Source organism: Peromyscus eremicus, chromosome 19 (genome assembly GCF_949786415.1).
Source record: "Peromyscus eremicus chromosome 19, PerEre_H2_v1, whole genome shotgun sequence".
NCBI classification, from domain to species: Eukaryota; Metazoa; Chordata; class Mammalia; order Rodentia; family Cricetidae; genus Peromyscus; species Peromyscus eremicus.
In genome coordinates this window covers 49,039,096-49,060,064 of record NC_081435.1, presented here as the reverse complement: position 1 = coordinate 49,060,064, position 20,969 = coordinate 49,039,096, and the positions used below count along the sequence as shown (strand labels likewise).

General features: G+C 51.0%; 1 protein-coding gene across 1 annotated transcript in view; it reads left to right on the top strand.

Moving 5' to 3' along the window:
- Ppargc1b (PPARG coactivator 1 beta) overlaps positions 1-20,969 on the top strand; it is a 30,397-nt gene that overhangs the window by 6,100 nt on the left and 3,328 nt on the right. The window contains exons 3-10 of the mRNA XM_059246119.1: positions 3,449-3,664; positions 7,876-7,992; positions 8,641-9,739; positions 10,464-10,500; positions 11,045-11,106; positions 12,900-13,701; positions 16,245-16,320; positions 18,574-18,695. Of these exons, the coding sequence (XP_059102102.1) occupies positions 3,449-3,664; positions 7,876-7,992; positions 8,641-9,739; positions 10,464-10,500; positions 11,045-11,106; positions 12,900-13,701; positions 16,245-16,320; positions 18,574-18,695 (2,531 nt within the window). The remainder of the gene's footprint in view (positions 1-3,448; positions 3,665-7,875; positions 7,993-8,640; positions 9,740-10,463; positions 10,501-11,044; positions 11,107-12,899; positions 13,702-16,244; positions 16,321-18,573; positions 18,696-20,969) is intronic.

Here is a 20,969-nt window from a genome sequence, read left to right as displayed (position 1 = left end):
CCTCTTCCAAAACCTTGAGCTGAGACCCAGGGTCCACTGGTTCTGATCCTCTTTCTGCCATTAACTTAGACAGTTTCCTCCCACTGGGGGAGGGGAGGACGGCGGCAGAGGGAGCACGCTGGAGCATGATACAGTGTCAGTGTCCTGTTCTGACAATCTAATGGCACCATTGCTACGGGAACAAACTAAGAGAAGGGGGGGGGCAAGCTATACTTCTAAGGGTTGACAAGATTTGGGGACGTGGGCATTGCTTTCCATTTTCTGTATGTCTCAAAGTCTTGGGGCCAGGGTATGACAGGCACTTAGTGAATGCTCTAGAGTAAGCAGATGTTTGGCTACTTCATGCAATATGGCCTTGGCAAGCTCCCTTTTCCGGGGCCTCAGCTTCCCCGTGTGAGGAATGAAGAAGGAACACGGACTGTATCACAGTTTCTTGGTGTGTTAAGGATGGATGGAGGAAGTCACCAGTCCTTAGAGATGCCAGGAATTCATGGACCCTCTTAGAAGACAGGCATGTTGGGCTGTGAGTGACTTTTTCTGTATTCTTCTGGCTCTGTACCATTCCTTCATGCCACTCCAGTCCCCAAATGGAGTATTTCACTAAGGCTTCTCCAAGATTCCTTTTCCTCCAGCCTGAGATGAGTCGGGGAAGGCTGGGGGCGGGGCAAGTCTATTAATATCCCTTCTCAGCTGATTAACTCTCCATTAATTTTCGCTCCGTTTCTAAGCCGAGCAGGGGGAGCAAGCTAATGGGCCCAGGCAGGATGAGGTGGCCAGCCCCAATGATATCTAAAGGCGCCTACAGGGCAGCCAGGAAGGAGCCAGGGCAGTGTGGGTAAGGTGGCCCTTCTCCGAACCCCACCCAGCCATTCCAGAGCTAGGCAGCTCAGGAAGAGGGACCGAGAAACAGGTCTTTTGTTAGTCACTGTGGCTTACATCCAGTCTTATCATGGTCTCTGCCATTTTGTGTTCATCTCCACCCCATGCCTATGCTCTATAAGTTACGGTTCTCTCATCCTTGGCGCTGCCCTGGTTTGCTATGTAGCTCTAGCAGGTCTTTGTTCTGGGGCTTCAGCCCACCTGTGGAAAGAATGGTGGGTAGGCTTCCCAAGGAGCGCCAGCTGTGACTGGTTGAGGTTGCTGCCTAGAGCCCTCCTGTGTCACCAGGACTTTGGCATGACGTCATCCATGGCACAGATGAGCTAGAACACACACACACACACACCCCACTTGTTTGACACCCCTGGCCACTGGGTGATCCCGAAAGCCCTTCCAGTTCTGTTACGTTTGATAATTTATGGCACCCTGGGAATTCTCATTCCACCCAGCACTGATGGCGTGACGTCATTCTGAGTGACTTCTCTAGAACCTGGGAAACTGAAGTCAGCCAGTCTCCCTGTTGCTCCCCATCTGTTTCCTTCACTCAGCAATTTTGCTGCTTCCCACAACCCAGGCTTGGAGCTGGGAGAAGTGTTGGGGTTATGTCCCCCCACTTGTGCAGGTTCAGTGAAGGGACGCATCTTGTTCAGGGCCATCCTGGTGGCAGAGCTCCGTGTGGTCATCCCCCAAATCATATCACTGGGTCCAAGTTCCAGTTTCTTAAATCCCCATCACGCTAGCAAGGTATTCTGGGGATCAAGCATAGGGAGTCTTGCCTGAGGATTAGGGGGGCTTTGCAGGTGGGGGCGGCCACTTGAGTCCTCCTCATAGCTTTCTAGATCCAGAGTCCACAGAGCCCTGGCTCAGACCCACTAACAACTAACAACTTCTTTTGACTCTTTTTTTTTTTTTTTTTTATTCTTAGCTCTGTTCTAAAAATGACGAACACGTTTATTCTCCTCTCCCTGAGTCCCCGTTTGAGTTACTCAGCTGCAGCTCGGACTGTAAGGTTACAGCCTGGAACAGATTTAGTGCAGCCAAAAGGCCATCACGAGATGTGTGTTTCAGATGAACTTCCTGAAGAAAGGAAGAGCAGCTGGACCCGGGATGGGAAAGCTTGCCTCAGAAGGGAGCATGTGACAGCGTGTGCTTCTGCCAGCACAGACCCCGGGAACCGGGGCTTCTGACTGGGACGCTTGGCCTGATCTAGAAGCAGTGTGGCCTGTGTCCCCAGCCTCAAGCTTAGGACCCGGGGCTAGGCACCTCAGGGGTTGCAGACAGCAGGGAAGATGGGACTCCAGTCCATTTGTGCTCAAGCTCTGACTCTACCCGATGCTTGCTGCAAAATGGAGATTAGAAGCATGCCCCCCTCACAAGGGTGTTGTATGAGCTCCTAGGTGCTATTGACAGAGTTTTCCGGTCCCTCATGCCTGGGCCTTCACTTAGCCTGAGCCTTGGTTTTTCAGCCTTTTACTCACCTACTAAAGTTCAAGTGTCAGCTGCTCAGAGAAGGTTCCTGGCCACTCGAGGTAGCCTGCCATCTTCTTGGATTTTGTTGTTGTTTGTTTTTGTTTTTGTTTTGGGTTTTTTTGTTTTGTTTTGTCTTGTTCTTTGCTACCCCTGCCTCCTCTGGCTTCCTCCAGCCTCTCTCCAGCTCTTAAATGTATTATTCCCTTGTTCTCTTATCTAGCTCTGTTCATCAAAAGCCAAGCTCTAGGAGGGCAGGGGCATGATGGTCTTGGTGTGCCGATGACTACGTCCAACACAAAGCCGGATGCAGTACAGCATGTGATGGGGGCGGGGAAGACAGGAAGTGAGGTGGGGACTGGCTTCCGTCCTTGTTGCTGAAATGATAGCAGTATAGTTAGCGAGTATAGCATAGCAAGGAATCAGTGCTTGCTCTGTGTCAGGTACTGCTTTCTAAGCACATCACCTGCAACCGTCCCCACCCCAACCCCATCCTCAACAGGAACTCATTGGAGTAAGTTCTGTCTGGTATCCATCTGGCAGGTGAGGAATAACTGGAGGAAGTGTGGTCTCTGTGAGTCGGTGACCATGCACCGACTGCCTCTCCCCGAGTGAGCACAAGCCCCAGGATCTCATCAAGAGTCCAAGCTGGCTTCCATGCTTCTAGTTATGACTGCCACAGTTGAGCTCTGGGGTATCCAGTCTCTACCCTGTCTGGGCCTCAAGGTTCAAGGGGCTGGGACCCTGCCACCAATGATGGAGAGGAGCTTGAGACTCTGATAGAAGAGGCGGGTGTCTCCAAGTAGGCTGCCTTCTGCCTAGGTCACAGCTCAATGAGCAGTGGAGTCAGGACTGGGACTCCAGGCGAGGCCCTTCCCATAGCCTGCTTATCCAATTCTATGGTTCTTGAAGTTGACTGTTTATTGACCATGTGCTAGTCCAGGAGTATGGAACAGATTTGTCAGGTTAAGGGGCAGGCATGGAGATGGCGAGGAGGTAGTGGTGGCTCATCGGGGTAGGCAATGGGTTGCCTTCCTGCAGACTGCTGGGTCTCCCACAGTGACTAACCCTCCCCCCTCCCCATTTTCTCTCTTCCATCCAGATTGACAGTGAAAATGAAGCTCTCTTGGCTGCGCTCACCAAGACCCTGGATGACATCCCTGAAGACGATGTGGGGCTGGCTGCCTTCCCGGGACTGGATGAGGGAGACACACCATCCTGTGTCTCAGCTTCACCTGCCCCTTTATCAGAGCCCCCCAGCCCCGCCCTGGAGAGGCTTCTATCCCCAGTGTCTGAAGTGGATGATGAGCTTTCACTGGTGAGGACTGTGGCCTGGGGCTGGTATCAGACTGTAGAATGGTGAGGGCTGGATCTGTCAGTTCTAGCTCAGTCAGGGTCCCTGAGCACTAGGATGGACATGGTTTCTGCCGAGAGCCTCAGGTGCAAGGCCTCGCTGGGCCTTTACCCTTCCTGCCTGGACAGTGGCGTTAGACTTTGGTTCTATTTCTGTTTTAAACCTTGAAATTACACACAAACATTTTCACGAAGATGACACATATAGGATAAAAGCCCGAGCAGGAAACAGAAACGTGGACAGTTAAAAGCAAAACCTTCCCAGCACTCCCACAATTGCCTTTTCCTTCCCCAGAGGTAACCATGGTTACTGATCTGTTACATGACTTTCCTCTTCACCTTTTTTTTTTTTTTTTTTTTTTCCAAACTACAAAACCAACAGAGCCGGCGTGATGATAGACCGTTCTGTACCTTGCTTCCTCAGAGCAGTGTGTCCTGGAAACCCTTCAGATGAGTTTGTGGAGTCTTGCCTCCCCCTTGTTGGCTGTGTAGTATTCCAGGCAAGGATGTGCCATCATTATTTAACCGTTCCCCTGCTGATGGACATCCGTTGTCGACCGCTCCGTCATCACACACAGTATTACAGTCATTGGTTGCCGCATGTGGGTAGATAAGTTCCAGAAATGCAAATTCTGGGTCCGTGGATACATGGTTTTTCAGTTCCAATAGATCCTTGTAGATGATGCTTCCAAGAGATTGGGCCAGTTTTCACACTGAGTGCAAGTTAAAAAGCTTTCTGTATGAGTGTGTGTAGAGGGTATGTGGAAATGTGGGGAGTAGATACTGCCTCTGACTGGCTTTTCAAGGGTCTGGACCTCCCAAGTTACCGAGGACACTTGTCCTGGACTCTGGCTGAGGACATCAAAGCCCAGGTACATGGTCAGCTTTGTGCAGATGCAGGGGGTTCCTCCCTTCCTTTGCAGCTGCAACTTCTGGGGTTGCTGAGACTCAGCTGGGGGCGGGGGTTAAGCCTGTCAGAACTGGGAGGGCTCTTAGATCCTGGAAAGGCCTTCCATGAGCATCAACTTCTGCTCTGAGGAACAAACGTAAGACATAGGGGCAGAGTCTCATGGTAGGTTGGTATGCCAATCAAGTTAGACCCATGTGTACTGACTTATGTACTGGGGCCCTGTGCCTTCTCTTCTGCTGCCTTTGAGAGCCCAGAGCACTGGGGAGACATTTGCCAAGTGTCTGCTCTGTTCTAGCACAGATTGTGTTCCGTCTCACATTATGGCTCCCTCTTGTGGGGTCCTGCATCCTTCCAGACTGGAAGAGGCCACTTAGATTTGAATTTCAGCCCTGCCAATGAGAGCTTGTGGGTCCTTAGGCACACACCCTCTCTTAGCCTCTCCATGACTCAGCTTTCTGATCCATGGGAGTAGATAACAGGGCCTGGGTCAAAGGCTGTCGGGAGGAGTGCAGTGGGTAGTACCTAGGGAGCATTTAGAACAGTGCCTAGCATACAGGCCCACCTACGACACACTGGCTGACTCAGATCCCTGACAAGGCCATTCGTAGTAAGAATTCTCAGTGTTATTTCTGTACCAGGCCACTGCAGGAAACCTTGTCAAGGGAAAGAGCAGCCCCTGCTGGTCCAAGATTGTCCTAGTCGTGAGCTGAGCCTTGGATTCTGCCTACACCGCATGCCGCTTGCCTGAGTGATTCTGTTTCCCCCACACTGTGTTAGCCTTATGGAAAGTAGACTAAATGTCAAGTCTCCCGGCATACTGATAGATAGTTCTGGAGGGGCCCAGGGAAGTCGTGCAGACCCTAGGCCTTGCCTTGGATTCCAGAGAACTAGCCTGTGGACTTGGGAGACTAGGAGCCTCGTGCAGATCTGTGCATATCATGAGGTCAGCAATGTCTCTCGGTGGCAGCAGTTGAACTCTCAGAAGTGAGGAGCACAAAAAAGTCTCAGATCCATTGATTTGGAGTGTCGTGTCCTGCCCCCCTCCTGCCTTGTCTTGTGTCAGTGCAGGGAAGGAAATAGATTGCTCAGGGTATTGCCTGGAATGGAGCTGAAGTGGACTAGAACCAGATCTCTCCCCTCCCTCTAGCCCAGGATGCAGAGGGATGCAGAGTAGTGTGTGTGTGTGTGTGTGTGTGTGTGTGTGTGTGTGTGTGTGTGTGTGTGTTTGCAGTCTAGGTAAGGTGTCAGGGATCCTCAGCTTCTTGAAATGTAGGGTGTGGCCTTTCTCTAACTCTTGGGTTTTTGGGGCTCTCTGCTGGGGTGCTGGGAAGGCATGCTCCCCAGGAAACACTTGGTGCTATAGTGCTATCCCAGGACACTTCTCGTCTCGTTCTCACCCTTGGCTGTGGTGGAACCTGAAGATGTTTTCCTTCAGCCTCTTCACTCTCGGGGTGGATGAACTGTGCACCCGACAGCAGAAGAGCTTCGACAGTCTTTATTTCAAAAGTTATCTGAGGGCTAGAGGGTAGTCCAATAGGTGGAATGCTTGCCTGGCACATATGAAGCCCATAAAACTGGGTGCGGTGCTGTATGCATGCCTGAAAACTGAGCACTTGAGAGAGGTAGAGGCAGGAAGCTCAGAAGTTCAAGTCACCCCTGACTACATAGTCTGAGGGCAGCCTGGGGTACATGTGACCCTGAGTTGTTTTTAAATTAAATTCCAGTCTTATGATTTGACCAGTAAAGACCTGGGAGTCAGATGCTGGGGTGAAAACCTGCTAGCTCAGAGAGGCTGAGGAGCAACCAGCTGACCTTCCTCCTTAGCCAGCATCCCAGAAAGAGAGCTTCTCTTCCACCGTCTCAAACTGAAAAAGCTGCCAAAAGTTGCACAAATCCTAAATGGTCTTAATAAAAACCTGGAGCCAGATATCAGGGTGAAAGCTGAAAGATCAGAGAAGCAGAGCAAGCCACAGCCGCCACCTCTTACCTCACCACCTCCTCAGCCTGAAAAAGCAAGAGCGTGAGTTCCTGTCTCCTCCCGCCTTATATTCCTTTCTCTGCCCAGCCATATCACTTCCTGTCTCAACCTTCCTAGTGCTGGGATTAAAGGTGTGTGCCACCACTGCCTGGCTCTGTTTATCTTTTAGACTGGATTAATCTTGTGTAGCCCAGTGTGGCCTCGAACTCACAGAAACCTCTGCCTCTGCCTCCTGAGTGCTAGGATTAAAGGTGTGTGCCACCACTGCCTGACCTCTATGACTAACTCTGTGGCTAGCTCTGTCCTCTGATCTTCAGGCAAGCTTTATTTTCGAGATTACAAAAATATATCACCACACCCTCCCTACTACTTCCTGTGCATTTCTCTATCCATTTTCCTGACTCTATGGATGTTTCCTGTCCACTAGTTGCTGGCTCCGGCTCTTGACCCAATGTTGATTTTTATTTAATTATCATAATATTGAGGTTTACAGAGTGATCAAATATCCCACAACAACCCTGCCTCCCCCCCTCCCCACCCACACACACATGAAAAAAAATAACCTTTAGGTTAGCATTCTTTTACTTGTATGGAAACAATTGAGTGTGTTGGTGGTAACGTGCACTATGTGTGTGTGTGTATGTGTGTGTGTGTATTCTTGTATGATTTTTATATTCTTGTATGATTAAAGCCTCATGAAGGCTCACAAGAGAATAGTGGGAGTTGCCTCTGGGACGGAGAAAGGACCTTAAGAAGAAAGGAAACTTGCATTTAATTGTCTACCTTTTAGTATTTCTCTCTCTCTCTCACTCACTCTCTCACTCACACACACACACACACACACACACACACACACACACACAGGCACACACATAGATTAACATTTGTGAGTACTGTATATTTAATTGAAGAAATACATTAATAAATGTCACGGACAAAGGGGAAGTCAACTGGAATCCTACACAGAGCATCATTATGGTATCTCACCTCTCCTGCGTGTCTATGTGTATATACATGTGTGTCTATTACAGGCACGTGCAGCGTGAGCTGACACTGTCCTAATGGTAGAATGAGCAGGCATCACCCAGGCGTGTTCTCTTGAATCACTGACTGTGCTATCAGTGGGGTAATGATGTTTGGGAGTTCGGTAGACAGCAATTGGTTTTCTGCGTTACCTGGTCCCCTTGGGGTCTCTGGCCTTGGCCAGGGCATGGTCAGCTGACGTGTGCTGCCCTGTGTCTCTGAGTGTGTTGGGCCTAGTCTCTTCCCCCTCTTCCCCTCTTCCCAGCTGCAGAAGCTCCTCCTGGCCACATCCTCCCCAACAGCAAGCTCTGACGCTCTGAAGGAGGGGGCCACCTGGTCCCAGGCCAGCCTCAGGTCCAGAAGTCAGCGGCCTTGTGTCAAGGTATTTCTGCATATGCCCAGAAGTGACCTGGGCCCCAGAGGTGCCTGTCAGCGGTGGCTTAGGAGTGGCAGATTCAGTCTACCTCAGTTTCTCCCTCTGTCCTCACACAGCCCTGGTTGAGCCAGAATCCTTGAAAGCAGCGTAGTTTGAGGCTCTGGAAAGAGCCCTGTACTTTCCCACACTCGGATGCTTCAGCCTGTGAGATAATTGACACAGATCTTGACACACATTAGAGCAGGGACAGGAAAGTGTGGCCCCGGGACAGATGGGAACAGGATCCTCACTGGTTGTGGAGGCCATAGTCCATGTCATATTAAGGTTTTAGGATTTCTTTTCTGAGGAGGCACTGGCCACTTTAGAGCTTTACACACAAAAGGTGACACCCATACCTGTACTGGCCCTATTTTTTTTTTTGAAGGATCTGCAGAGGCTCCAAGGCTGGGAGCCCTGTAGAAGTCTAGCTATCTCTTTCTTCCTCAGCAACTCAGTTTGGCAGGTACCAGCCCTGCTGGAGGCTGGGGATGAAGTGAAGGAACAGGCTATTCCCACAGTCCTGGGAAAAGACACTGGGTCTGCTGGCTACCCGAACAGGCAGAGGGAGAAGCATTGTGCCCCTCCTGGCTCACTCTGGCGTATTTCCTTCTCCAGGTGAATGGCACCCAGGACAAGAAGACCCCCATGCTGCGGTCTCAGAGTCGGCCTTGTGCAGAACTGCATAAGCACCTCACCTCGGTGCTGCCCTGCCCCCAAGTGAAAGCCTGCTCCCCAACCCCACGCCCAAGTCCTCAGCTCCTCTCCAAGGAGGATGAGGAGGTGGAGGAGGATTGCCCGAGCCCCTGGCCAGCTCCAGCCTCTCCCCAAGACTCCCTAGCACAGGACAGGGCCAACCCCAGCTGTGCTCAGGCTCCCCAGGAGGATGTGAGGTCCATGGTACAGCTCATTCGCTACATGCACACCTACTGCCTGCCCCAGAGGAAGCTGCCCCAACGGGCCCCAGAGCTGGTTCCCCAGCCCTGCAGCAGCCCCTCCAGGCAGATCCCACCCCGGTCCCGGCATCCTCCCAAAGCCTTCTGGACTGAGTTCTCCATCCTAAGGGAACTTCTGGCTCAAGACGTCCTCTGCGATGTCAGCAAGCCCTACCGCCTGGCCACACCTGTCTATGCTTCCCTCACACCCCAGTCCAGGCCCAGGCCCCCCAAAGACAGTCAGACCTCCCCTGCCCACTCTGCCGTGGCAGAAGAGGTGACAATCACTGCTTCCCCCAAGAGCACTGGGCCTAGACCCAGCCTGCGCCCTCTGAGGCTGGAGGTGAAGCGGAATGTCAGTCAGCCTGCCAGGCAAAAGCAAGAGGAAGAGGAGGAAGAAGAGGAAGAGGAGGAGGAGGAAGAAGAAGAGAAAGAGGAGGAGGAAGAGGAATGGGGCAGGAAGAGACCAGGCCGTAGCCTGCCATGGACCAAACTAGGGAGGAAGCTGGACAGCTCTGTGTGCCCGGTGCGGCGTTCCAGGAGACTGAATCCAGAGCTGGGCCCCTGGCTGACATTCACCGATGAGCCCCTAGGTGCTCTGCCCTCCATGTGCCTGGCTACAGAGACCCACAGCCTGGAAGAGGAACTGGGCAGCCTCACAGACAGTCGTCGAGACCAGCAGCTCCCCCAGGGATCCCAGATCCCAGCCCTGGAAAGCCCCTGTGAGAGTGGATGTGGGGACACAGATGAGGACCCTAGCTGCCCACGGCCCCCTTCCAGAGGTAGTCTGTGGTCCACACGAGAGGGTGGGGTGGGCGTAGCATCCCCACTGCGAGCTGGGAGCTCTGCATTCAAGTCCGCCGTTGTGTGTGTTGAATGAGTTTCCATCTGGCTGTCCACTGCCCTTTCCGTACAATGGGGTATTGGGCAGGTCTTCAGGAAAACACCTGCTCTTGAAGATTTCCATCCTGCATACCAAAGCACTGCTTAATGAACAAAGAACAAGAGGCCTGCCTCCATAGGGATAGGGGAGAAGGTCAATAAAAAAAAGTGAACAAAGCTAGGTATGGTGATAAACACGGTACTTAGGCAGGGGCAGGAAGATAGAGTTTGAAGCCAGCCTGGGCTGCATATAGAGATCTGTCCCAAATAAAAGAGCCAACAGAGACTTCAGGCCGGAGGCTCAGCGCTGTTTAGTGAGGGACCCCTCACCAGAACCATCTAGAATCACAGCTTGACCCTGGGGCCAAGGGCTCAGAAGGCCTGGCCAGTGTGCTGCACTCTGTGGCCAGCAGGGGTTGCCTCACGGGGACCCAGCAATGCCATGTGTATTTGAATTGTGCCTGATGGTTCCCCTAGATGACCAAGGCCACACGTCATATTAAAGGGCAGCTGAAAATGTGAGGACTCCCCCAAGGGGAGAGTATTTGTGATGGTGTATATGGGGAATCTTATTTTCTTTTTTTTTCTTTCTTCTCTTCTCTTCTTTTTTTTTTCTCTTTTCAGAGTCCCCCAGGTGCCTCATGCTGGCCTTGTCACAAAGGTAGACTTTTTCAGAAGTTATTGGTATATTATTCTGCGAGATTAAGATTTGTGCATTTGGGTGGGAGGTCATCAGCCCCTGAGGCCCCAGCCCTGTCCTCAGGCCCTGCCCTGGTTGCCATCTCGAGCCCTGAGCCCTCGGGATCCAGACTCCCTCCAAAGGGAGTGTGTTTTAAAGAGGTCGCCCCTGCAAGCTGAGGGGAAAGATGGAGGGTCAAGCCAGTTCATAAGCTGTCAGCTCTAGGACCCTGAAGTGTGTTCTTTGGGGTGGGGACTGGAGGCTGACAGTGCTGTGGGACTAGAAGCAAGTTCCTTCTCTCTCCGGGCCTGAGTTGCCCTACATCCATCTTTGCCCATACCTTCCCAAACTGTGCGACTTGAGTGTAACAGCCAGGCTGGGGCCCCTCAGTAAGCTCTCTCTAGGCCCCTTTCCATGGCAGGACCAAGGCCTGTCACAGTGTCCTGTGCTCTCCTCAAAAGTCTGGGGCCGTGGAAGCCTCCTACTGACCAGCCTCTTCCCTTTCTGTCCTCTCTGCCTCTCCCAGCGACCCTCTTGGCAAGAAGAGCTTTGAGGAGTCCTTGACGGTGGAGCTTTGTGGCACGGCAGGTGAGCCAGGGGTTCAGCCAGTGGGGTGCCTGTGGGGAGCTGGCAAGGCCCTGGGCAGGAGTGCTTCTGACCTCATGAACTACCCTAGCCTTGAGATGCATGGGGAGCAGGCTGGGAGGAGGGGTCAAGGCCCAGGGCCAGCCCTTCCACGGCTGGTTCCAGCAGCCGAGGTGATACTGAGTTCAAGAGACAATGATACAGCTCTGGAGGAGACTGTAGTCTGGTGGGGCTAACCCCTCAGGAGCCTGGTGTGCCGTGTGCTCATTTCATAATATGAGCAGAAACTCAGCCGAGACAAGAGGGTCAGTGTGGCCTGTGGGGTGCCCAGCACGGCGTCGGGGAGCGGGCCACTGAAGGGTTGGAGGATCGACAGGCGTTGGGAAGGCAAAGCCGAAGGGTGTGCTTAGCCGAAGAATTGGTACAAGTAAAGACGTGACAGAGCAGAAGTTCAGGGTCCATCTGAGTTGTCCCCTGGTCTGGCCGGAAGGAACAAGTAGGGATGAAGGAAGAGTAAGTAGTTCCCAAAGGACCAAAGCCAGAGGTGCCTGGTGCTATCTGATAGGCTTTGGAAGAGAATAAGGAGTGGGCGTTTTAGCAAGTCCCTGCGGCGCTCTGGGGAGAACAGAAGACGTAGTCGGATCCAGAAGCATCAGGAACACCGAGGGGGTGGCCGTCCCAGGGACACTTGCCTGCTCTGTGCTGGGGTACTCCTGAGGCAGGGCTCTCGGAACGATTGGCTGTAGAGCAGGAACAGGTATCTCTGACCTGGACACATCAGCTGCCGTTACCCAGTCCCAAAGGGATGGTCAATGCGTCTCATCTCATGCCATCTCCTAAGAACAGGAGGACTTCGGCAGCAGTGTGGTGACCAGTTAGTTAGGCCTGCCATCCACCTGTAGGAATGTTGTGGCATGCAGCCACTTCTTTCCTCTCAAATGGAACTCTTTTTTTTTTTAAGTATGTATATTTATTTACTTATTCTTTTTTCTTTTTTATATTCCTCCTTATTTTTTAAGTGAACATAATTTTTGCAATTGTAACCATTTTTAAATTCACAATTCAATGGTATGAATTATATTCAAGATATTAATTACACTCATGATATTCATTAATTGCACTCATGATATTAATTACATTTGTGGTATTCATTGGTTACATTCACAGTATTCATTCAGTAGCTATATTTATGATATTCATTAATTACATTAATTGTATTGATTTATTACATTCATGATATTATGTCCTGATACTACTGTCAGTTTGTGGGGCTTTTCCATCACACAAAACAGAGATTCTGTACTTGGAAATCACTGTTCTATATTCCTTCTCTATCTTGAGATAACGTCTAATCTTTCTGTCTCTATGAATTTGTTGCTTTTTGTTTGTTTGTTTGTTTGTTTGTTTTGGTTTTTTGAGACAGGGTTTCTCTGTGTAACTTTGCGCCTTTCCTGGAACTCACTCTGTAGCCCAGGCTGGCCTTGAACTCACAGAGATTCACCTGGCTCTGCCTCCCGAGTGCTGGGATTAAAGGCGTGTGCCACCACCATCCGGCTGAACTTGTATATTCTGTATATTTCATGTAGTACAATTCTATAGTATTTGTCCTTTTTTTTTAATGTAAAAACATTTTATGTACAACTGCAGGAGAAATAATACACAGACAGCTTGAACATAAAACAGGTTGTAATTCAAGAGTCCAGGGTTATTTGAAACTGGAAAATGTCAAATGGAACTCTTGTGTCCTCTGAGGAGACCTGCCTTTTCCTCACTTATTTCTCCTCTTGCCTGGGTAGGACTCACTCCACCCACCACACCTCCATATAAGCCCATGGAGGAGGACCCCTTCAAGCCGGACACCAAGCACAGCCCAGGCCAAGACACAGCTCCCAGCCTCCCCTCCCCTGAGGCTCTTCAGCTCACAGCCACCCCAGGGGCCTCCCACAAGCTGCCCAAGAGACACCCAGAGCGAAGCGAGCTCCTGTCCCACCTGCAGCATGCCACAGCCCAGCCAGTCTCCCAGGCTGGGCAGAAACGCCCCTTCTCCTGCTCCTTTGGAGACCATGACTACTGCCAGGTGCTCAGGCCAGAGGCTGCCCTGCAGAGGAAGGTGCTGCGGTCCTGGGAGCCAGTCGGGGTCCATCTTGAGGACTGGCCCCCGCAGGGTGCCTCCCTGCCAACTGAAACGAAGGCCCCTAGAAGGGAGGCAGACCAGAGCTGTGACTCTACCCCCAAGGACAGTGTGCAGCTGAGAGACCATGAGATCCGTGCCAGCCTCACCAAGCACTTTGGGCTGCTAGAGACCGCTCTGGAGGATGAAGATCTGGCTTCGTGTAAAAGCCCGGAGTATGACACCGTGTTTGAGGACAGCAGCAGCACTAGTGGCGAGAGCAGCTTCCTGCTGGAGGAGGAAGAGGAGGAGGGAGGGGAGGAGGAGGATGAAGGAGAGGACTCAGGGGTCAGCCCTCCCTGCTCTGACCACTGCCCCTACCAGAGCCCACCCAGTAAGGCCAGCCGGCCACTCTGTTCCCGCAGCCGCTCCAGTTCTGGCTCCTCGTCCTGTGGCTCCTGGTCACCAGCCACCCGGAAGAACTTCAGGTATGCTTGGTGGCCCTGGGGAGAGGGGTGTCGGAGCCCCCACTAGCTGCCAGAGGGGAGGAGCCCTGGGGACTTGCTTTGAAACTGAGGCTGCATCTCTGCATGTGGCTCCAGTCCTAGTCAGAACCCATGAGAGGGACTCCTCAAGAGCTGGGCTATCTGAAGCAAGTCAAGGCTGGCAGGGGACTGTGGGAAAGAAAGAATCCCACCTTCTGGCCACCTGCGACTTTATATCCTAATGAGCCTGGCCCTTGTTTCCTGCTTTGTATTTGTCAAGACATAGATTTTTTTATGCAAATATACAGACCCACATAGTTCAAAAGGAACATGATGTTAATATGTTAAAGAAAGATCAGTGTAATTTCCATCTATGTTCTGAAAACACCCTGATGAAAGCAAGCTGAAGTTTACTCCCAACGCTCGGGAGGCAGAGGCAGGCAGATCTCAGTGAGTTCAAGGCCAGCCTGGTCTACAAAGCGAGTTCCAGGACAGCTAGGGCTGCTACACAGAGAAACCTTATCTTGAAAAACCAAACCAAAACAACACAAACCCCGCTGTAACAAAAAGTAGCTTGGAGAAGAAAGGGTTTATTTCATTTTACATCTCTCAGGTCACGCTCCGTCACCTAGAGAAATCAGGGCAGGAGTTCTAGGCAGGAACCTGCAGCCAGATTTGGGGGGGAGCAGTTTCTACTTGTTCTGATCGCAGAGGCTGATTGGATCAGCTTTGTCCTTGGGAGACTCCAGAAAGATTTGGGAGGTTCCCAGCCCTGTGCTTGAGGTTACCTGGGTGGCCACTAGATGGTACCCTTCAGCCTAGAGCAGAGCCCTGGAGTCACGGGGGATTTATTGAGATGCTGCTGGTGGGTCAGAGGTATGCTAAGCATCTGAGTCTGTGGGTGTGGGTAACTGGCATTTCTAATACACTTTCATAGCACTGTACTCTGAGGTCAGAATTCAGATCTTATAGATACCTTTTCTTAGAGTCAGCTTTACATGCACGCATCTCTACCAGCTACTCTTAGCTCTTCGAGGACCCCAAGAAAGCAAAGGTCCCTCTCCTCATCAGACTCTACATAAACATAAATTCTAGAGGGTTTATGGATGTCCTACAAGCCGGTGTGAAGAAGTGCTAAGTTATGTGTTACTACAAATGGCTTCCCCCGAGCTTCTGCTTACAAACAGTCAGCACGGTGCCTCACAGAACTCTCAAGGCTTGCTTTCCGGTTCTTCTCTCCTTTCCCAGGAGTTTGCTGAGACACACCTCTCTGTGAAGGTTTGTTCCTAACACCACTGACATTTCCCCAATGTTGAGCCCATCCACCAGGGACAGCATGAGAGTTCCTGAGCGCTTTCTTTTCCCACCTAGCCCATGGATTTGAACAGGGTCTGCATTCCAGAAGCCCAAAAATTGAGACCAGACCTTCCTTGAGACTATGGATTCATAATTTTCTCAGATGTAGGCCCAGTGTAAGCCTGGTGATTTCTGTTCACTAGACAGAGTGACTTGGTTATCCCTGCTCAACTGCCCACAGAGCTATGTATCTGACAAACTTGGAAAACCACAGCCTTCTCTAGACAACCTTTCTTTCCCTTGGCCATCAACAAGAAATGCATTGAGGCCAGTTGAACAATGCCAGCTCAATCCCGTGACTTCCAGTCTCAATCTAGAAGGGAAGGGCTCGCCAACTCGAATCTCAGTGAATGATCATCCTTGACTGAATAGCACTTGAAAGTTAGCGAGTCACATCGCCTTCTGGTATCCTGTTTAGTTCGGCTTCACAGATGCAGTTGGAGGACACGTGTATTTCTTAGCCCCATTTTATAGATGAGGAAACTGAGGCCAGAGATGGTAAATAGAAAAAAAAATGAGCAGTACTAATCTAACCCTTTAAGTGTGTTTTATTTATTGCTCACCAATGGCCAAGGAGGTGGGCACAGTTGGCTATATACCTATGTTGCAAATGAAGTAAATTAAGAGGATTGGTAGACTGGCCCGAGGTCACTCTCCATAGGGAGGTAGTAGAACCAGGGCTGAAGCTCAGGCTGTGTGGCCCAAAGCCTCATGTTCTTATCTTCTATTTGGGGGAGGGCAGGCCCTGGGTGGGGCTGCAAGCCCTGAGAACAGGAGGAGATGATGAGCTCTACCGTGGACGTGGCTGTTCCAGACTGGAGTAGGAACTATCAGAGAGCAGTGATTCTAGATGAGACCTGATTCCAGCTCTGGCTTCTCCCATTTCTAGTTCAGGGCAAATCCTAGCTGGAACCCGAGACTCGGACTTTCTTTTGGAAAATGGGAATATATAAGACCGTCTGGGATTTTTTTCCCCCATCCAATCAATAAGGCAAGGAAGTGAAAAGACTTTCTAACAGCAGAGAAAGGTAAGGCCTGGAAGGTCAGGGCCAGAATTAGAACAGGGTGACTCCCGGGGCTCTCAGCCTGGGAGCCAGCAGAGGACAGCTGACCAGTGCTCAGTCCCACAGTCCAGGCTGGGTGTCTGCAAGAGGGAGACTGAGCGCTGTGCCCTGTTTGTTCCCCAACAGACGTGAGAGCAGAGGGCCCTGTTCAGATGGAACCCCGCGCGCCCGGCATGCCAGGAAGCGGCGGGAAAAGGCCATCGTAAGTGATCCGGGGTCCCTGGGCCTGGAGGAAATGGGGGTAAGTCAGGGACGTCAGCCTTCAGCCTCTGCCTGGGCAATAATGGACCGTAGCCTGCGTGTAGGACACAACTATTTATCTCATTTGAAAGTAACAAGGGTAGCCAAAAGCTGTTAAAGGTAGCACCGTGCAGAGCCAGCCCTTGACTGGCCTTGGTGTGCAGCGGGTAGCCGGTTAGGACTCAGCCTGAGGGATTCTGAAAGGATCAAAACAGAAGATGGTGGGGGTCAAGCAGAGATAGGCTGGGTGGGCCAGGTCATAATCTGCGTCTTCTGTGTGACCTTGGGCAAGTGCCTAGCTTCCTTGAACCTCCGTTTATTCATCTGTACACAAGAGAGTTGGGCCTTATGCTTCATAAGGGGTCCCTCAGTAAGCTTGTGCCATCCCCCCACCCACCTGGAGGATCTTCTCAGAGCTTGGCCCTAGATGCTGGGGTTACCCACAGAGCTGTCCCCGGGAGCCTGCAGGGTGCATGGGCCAGCCAGTTACGTCATAACCTTGAAGGAAGGGAGGGAGGGAGGGTACAACAGAAACACAAAAGGACCGACAGCCTCACTGGTTGCCATGCTTTGGGAGGTGGGCGTGGGGGGGCACACAAATCCCAGAGGTACACCGCCTGTGTGACGGGTACTTAAATTACAGGTAAAGCCAGGCAGTGGTTTTAATCCCAGTACTCAGGAGGCAGAGACAGGTGGATCCCTATGAGTTCGAGGCCAGCCAGGTCTATAGAGCAAGTTCCAGGACAGCCAGGGCTGTTACACAGAGAAACCCCGTCCCAAAAACAAAACAAAAAAACAAAAAACAACAACAACAAAGCTACAGGTAAGGCCAGGCGTGGTGACACACACTTTTAATCCCAGCACTTGGGAGGTGGGGCTCTGTCCACAGAGGCAGGTTGGTCTCTGTCTGGTTTGTGGGGTCAGAGTACACTGGAAAGAGAGAATGAGACGGGCCATTACGGCCGTCGGAGCCACCATCTTTATCTTTGAGTTTGCCAAAGATAAGTGTCAGGTCTACATAGCGGGTTCCAGGCCAGCCAGGGCTACATAGTGATACCCTATCTCAAACGAAAAAGAACAAAGCCACAAGTGAACATAGTCTTCTTGGGTTCGGTGGTTTGACACCTGGCATAACCCTAGGCTTCAAGGGACAGCAGCATAAAGACAGATTAAGTCCCTACTCCTGTGGCTGAGACAGAAAGGAGAGAAAGACGACAGACTCACCAGCAAAGAAAAATGGATGGGATTAAGAATTGTATAGATTCCCCGAGATTGATAGAGTCCTGACTAGAATTTGGACCACTGGGGTAACGTACTTACATTGCTGACTTATGAGGGGTATCCATAGGAGCTTGGGATAAAGTGTGCAGAGCCTAAGAATTAGGGGGGAGGGCAGAAATTCAGGAACTTATCAGGGAGTCTGGGGAGGAGGTGCTTTCTCTCTGGACCTGGATTAGACTCCAGTGTGTCAGAGCAGGCTCCATGACCACATACGCGGTCCTATTGTAGAGCCTTGCTCTGGAGTTTCTTTCCTGCCATCTGTGGTTGGTGGATGGGCTGTGTGGAGAGCTGCTGGCTGTTCCTGTGCATAGAGAAAGCCTGTCTGGGCCACACACTGCCTCACCCACTAGAGCACAGGTATCCAGGCAACGGCCGCCAGTCCATCACATCACGGATCTCAAAGGAGAGGCAGGAGGTTGCAGCCTGGCCTCCCTGATCATTTCCTCTGCCTGTCTATTCTGCATGCCCACTAGCATCTAGCACAGAGCTAACCTCTCCTGAAGGTGACTTGTGGGGCGTCTGTGTCATGGCTTCATCCAGCTTTCCCCGGTAAATTCCAAGATAAAATGGTGACTCCTTCAGCTCTAACGCCCATCTCACTATCTTTCCTTCCAGTGTACTCTGACCCTACAGACCGCCAGGTCCCCAGTGTATTCTCCGCAGCTTGCAGGCTCAGCACAGTGCTGAGCAGAACATGTCTAATGGTGCAGCTCCTCTCTGCCCAGGCGCTTCTTAGTCCCTGCATGCAGGTGCCTCCCCGGGGTCATGCTTCTCCTGCACTCAGTGGTCCCTGCTCCAACAAGGGCGGGTCCTTTGGTGTAGAGGTTGTCGCGGTCCTCTCTCTGTGACTCTCCCAGTGTTGCTGCCCAGCCAGGCCTAGACAGAGACTTCCTGAGAATAATGACGGGGTCCCCTCTCGGTCCTCCTTGAGCAGGGTGAAGGCCGTGTGGTATACGTCCGAAATCTCTCCAGTGACATGAGCTCTCGGGAACTAAAGAAGCGCTTCGAAGTGTTTGGCGAGATAGTTGAGTGCCAGGTGCTGACAAGAAGTAAGAGGTGAGCCGGGAGCAGCCGTTGCACGTGGGTGGGGGCAGGGAGCTGGGAGAAGGACCGTGATGACTATAAAACTGGTGACAGCACCATGTCCTGCTGATGCGTGACCCGGTGCCAGATAGTTTCCATGCTTTCTGTCCTCCGAACATTTGGCGCGACTGAAACCCAGCCATTCTGCTGCTTTCCTTCCTGGAGGAATACCAGAGACGTTAACAGGGAAGAGCTGGAGCCCATGTATGCTTCAAGGCCTTTGTTCCAACAACCACGCAGGCCAGGAAGTGCTCTTTGACAGCTTGAAGATGCACTTGTTTGGGGACTCACTGTGGCACGTCTCCATGTCACTCACAGGCCTTCCTTCCTCTGCAGCAAGTCCTGGGCCTTCAGTCTGCTAAGTAGGCCTGGCTGGTCCTCATTTACCTAGGGGAGCAGGATTTTATCTGTAAGGGAATATGCAAAAAGCCAAGTTGCCTATCAACGTTCAATATAGATGCCACGGATTTTTCAAATTATCTGCTATCGTACCTGCAAATTAAGTTATTAGGATTTTAAAATTCTGATTTAACAGAAATAATCACAAAAAGCTTTAGCCAGAAAGTCATCTCTTGTATAACTGTCATTCCATACCTCCTATCCAGTTAGATGGCTATTGCTCTAGTTTGCTGTCCATTGCTATGACAAACACCACAACCCAAAGCAACCTAGGGTGGAAAGGGTTTATTTCAGCTCATTCCTTAGTCCATCATGAAGGGAAGTCAGACAGGAACTCAAGGCAGGAACTGAAGCAGAGGCCATGGATGAATGCTTCTCACTACACTGGTTCCCCATGGCTGTTCAGCCTGTTTTCTTATACAATGCAGGACCACCAGCCCCTGGATGGTACCACCCACAATGGGATGGGCCCTCCCACATCAATCGTTGATCAAGAAAATGCCCCACAGGTTTTCCTACAGGCCAGTTTGATGGAGGCAGTTCCTCCACTGAGGTTCTCTCTTCCCACATGACTCTAGCTTGTGTCAAGTTGACAAGAACTAACCAGCATAGTACTATTAAAATAGAAATAAAGAAGAGCTGCTAAGGATGTGGAAAAATGGAGCCCAAGTCAGGGTTTCTATTACTGTAAAGAGACACCACGACCACAGCAACTCTAATAAAGGAAAAGGTCTATTTGGGGCTGACTTACAGTTTCAGAGGTTTCATGGCAGGACATGGTGATAAACAGACATGGTGCTGGAGAAGGAGCTGAGAGTTCTACATCTGAATCTGTAGGCAGCAGGAAGAGCAACTGAGACAACACTGGCCTGGCTTGAGCATTTGAGACCTCAAAGCCCACCCCCAGTGACACACTTCCTCCAACAAGGCCATACTTCCTCCAACAAGGCCACACCTCCTAATAGTGCCACTCCCTATGAGCCAAGCATTCAAACACATGAGTCTTTGGGGGCCATACCCATTCAAACCACCACATTCCACTCTTTGGCCCCATAAGTTTGTATCCATAACATAATGCAAAATGCATTTAGTCCATCAAAAGTCCCTATAATCTATTACAGTCTCAACAATGTTTAAACGTCCAAAGTTTAAAATCTCTTCTGAGATTCATGTAATCTCTTAACTGCAATCCATTATAAAATTAAAATAAAAAAGATCACATACTTCCAACATAATGGCATGGATATACATTATCATTCCAAAAGGGAGGAAAGGGAGCATAGTAAGGAAATACTGTGAGTAAGCAAGACCAAAACCAGCTGGCCAAACTCCAAACTCTGTATCTCTATGTCCGATGTGAAAGCACTCTTCAGATCTCCAGCTCCTTTCAGCTCTGTTGACTGTAACACACTTCTCTCTTTTCACCTGGTTCCACTCCATGTTAGCAGCTGTCCTTGGCAGGTATCCCATGGGTCTGGCATCTCCAACATCTTGGGGTCTCCAAGGCAATCCAGGATTCACCTTCACAGCTTCACACAATGGACTGCATGCAGGGACACCCCTGCCACACACCTGCTTTGAGTTTTCTTAGTCATGAAGGCAAATTTCAAAACCCCTTTCTTCTACCCTTGCTCTAAAGGCAGAACCACGTGGCTGAAGTGCCAAGTTCTGCTGCTAGCTGTGGCTGGAACATGGCCCTCTTGTTTGATTACATCTTTACCAGCTTTCTGTTTTTGATGGTTCCCTTCACTGCCTAAGCTTGGCTGGTCTGGAACTTGATCCATAGACCAGGCTGGTCTCAAACTCAGAGATCTGCCAGCCTCTGCTTTCTGAGTACTGGGCTTGAAG